This window comes from Cystoisospora suis (assembly GCF_002600585.1).
Source record: "Cystoisospora suis strain Wien I chromosome Unknown contig_4054, whole genome shotgun sequence".
NCBI classification, from domain to species: Eukaryota; Apicomplexa; class Conoidasida; order Eucoccidiorida; family Sarcocystidae; genus Cystoisospora; species Cystoisospora suis.
In genome coordinates, this window is record NW_027156847.1 from 1 (window position 1) to 370 (window position 370).

At 44.6% G+C, this 370-nt stretch overlaps 1 protein-coding gene across 1 annotated transcript; it reads left to right on the forward strand.

Moving 5' to 3' along the window:
• Positions 1 to 59: 59 nt before the first annotated feature.
• CSUI_007593 (kdel endoplasmic reticulum proteinretention receptor 2) lies at positions 60 to 335 on the forward strand (the record flags this gene model as incomplete). The annotated part of the gene is made up of 1 exon (XM_068067738.1): positions 60 to 335. A coding segment is annotated over exon 1 (267 nt), but the record flags the coding sequence as incomplete, so codon positions are not given.
• Between the last annotated feature and the right edge of the window lie 35 nt (positions 336 to 370).

The window sequence follows — 370 nt, forward strand, 5'->3', positions numbered from 1 at the left end:
CTTTCTTTCTTTCTCACTCCTTCGTTCTTTCTTTTTCTTTTTTGATGCCATGTGCGTAGGGGTTTGCTATGCTTCCTCAGTTTGTCTTCTGCTATCGCGATCCCGACAATAAGGACGTTCTCCTTACGTCGTATATCCTCGTGTTAGGGACGTATAGACTTGCCTATGCTATCAACTGGATCGAGCGAGCTTATAAGGAGAGGTTCTTTTATATCTCTGGCCCGCTAGGCCTCGGCATTCTTCTTCTCTTTTTAGGCGACTTTTTACTCTATAAGATCAAGCATAAGAGCTTCATCTCCTCTCTTGTTCTCCGCATAGGTAAAGACACCCCGGGGGAAGAAGGAATGTAGAGAGATAGAGAGGTAGATAG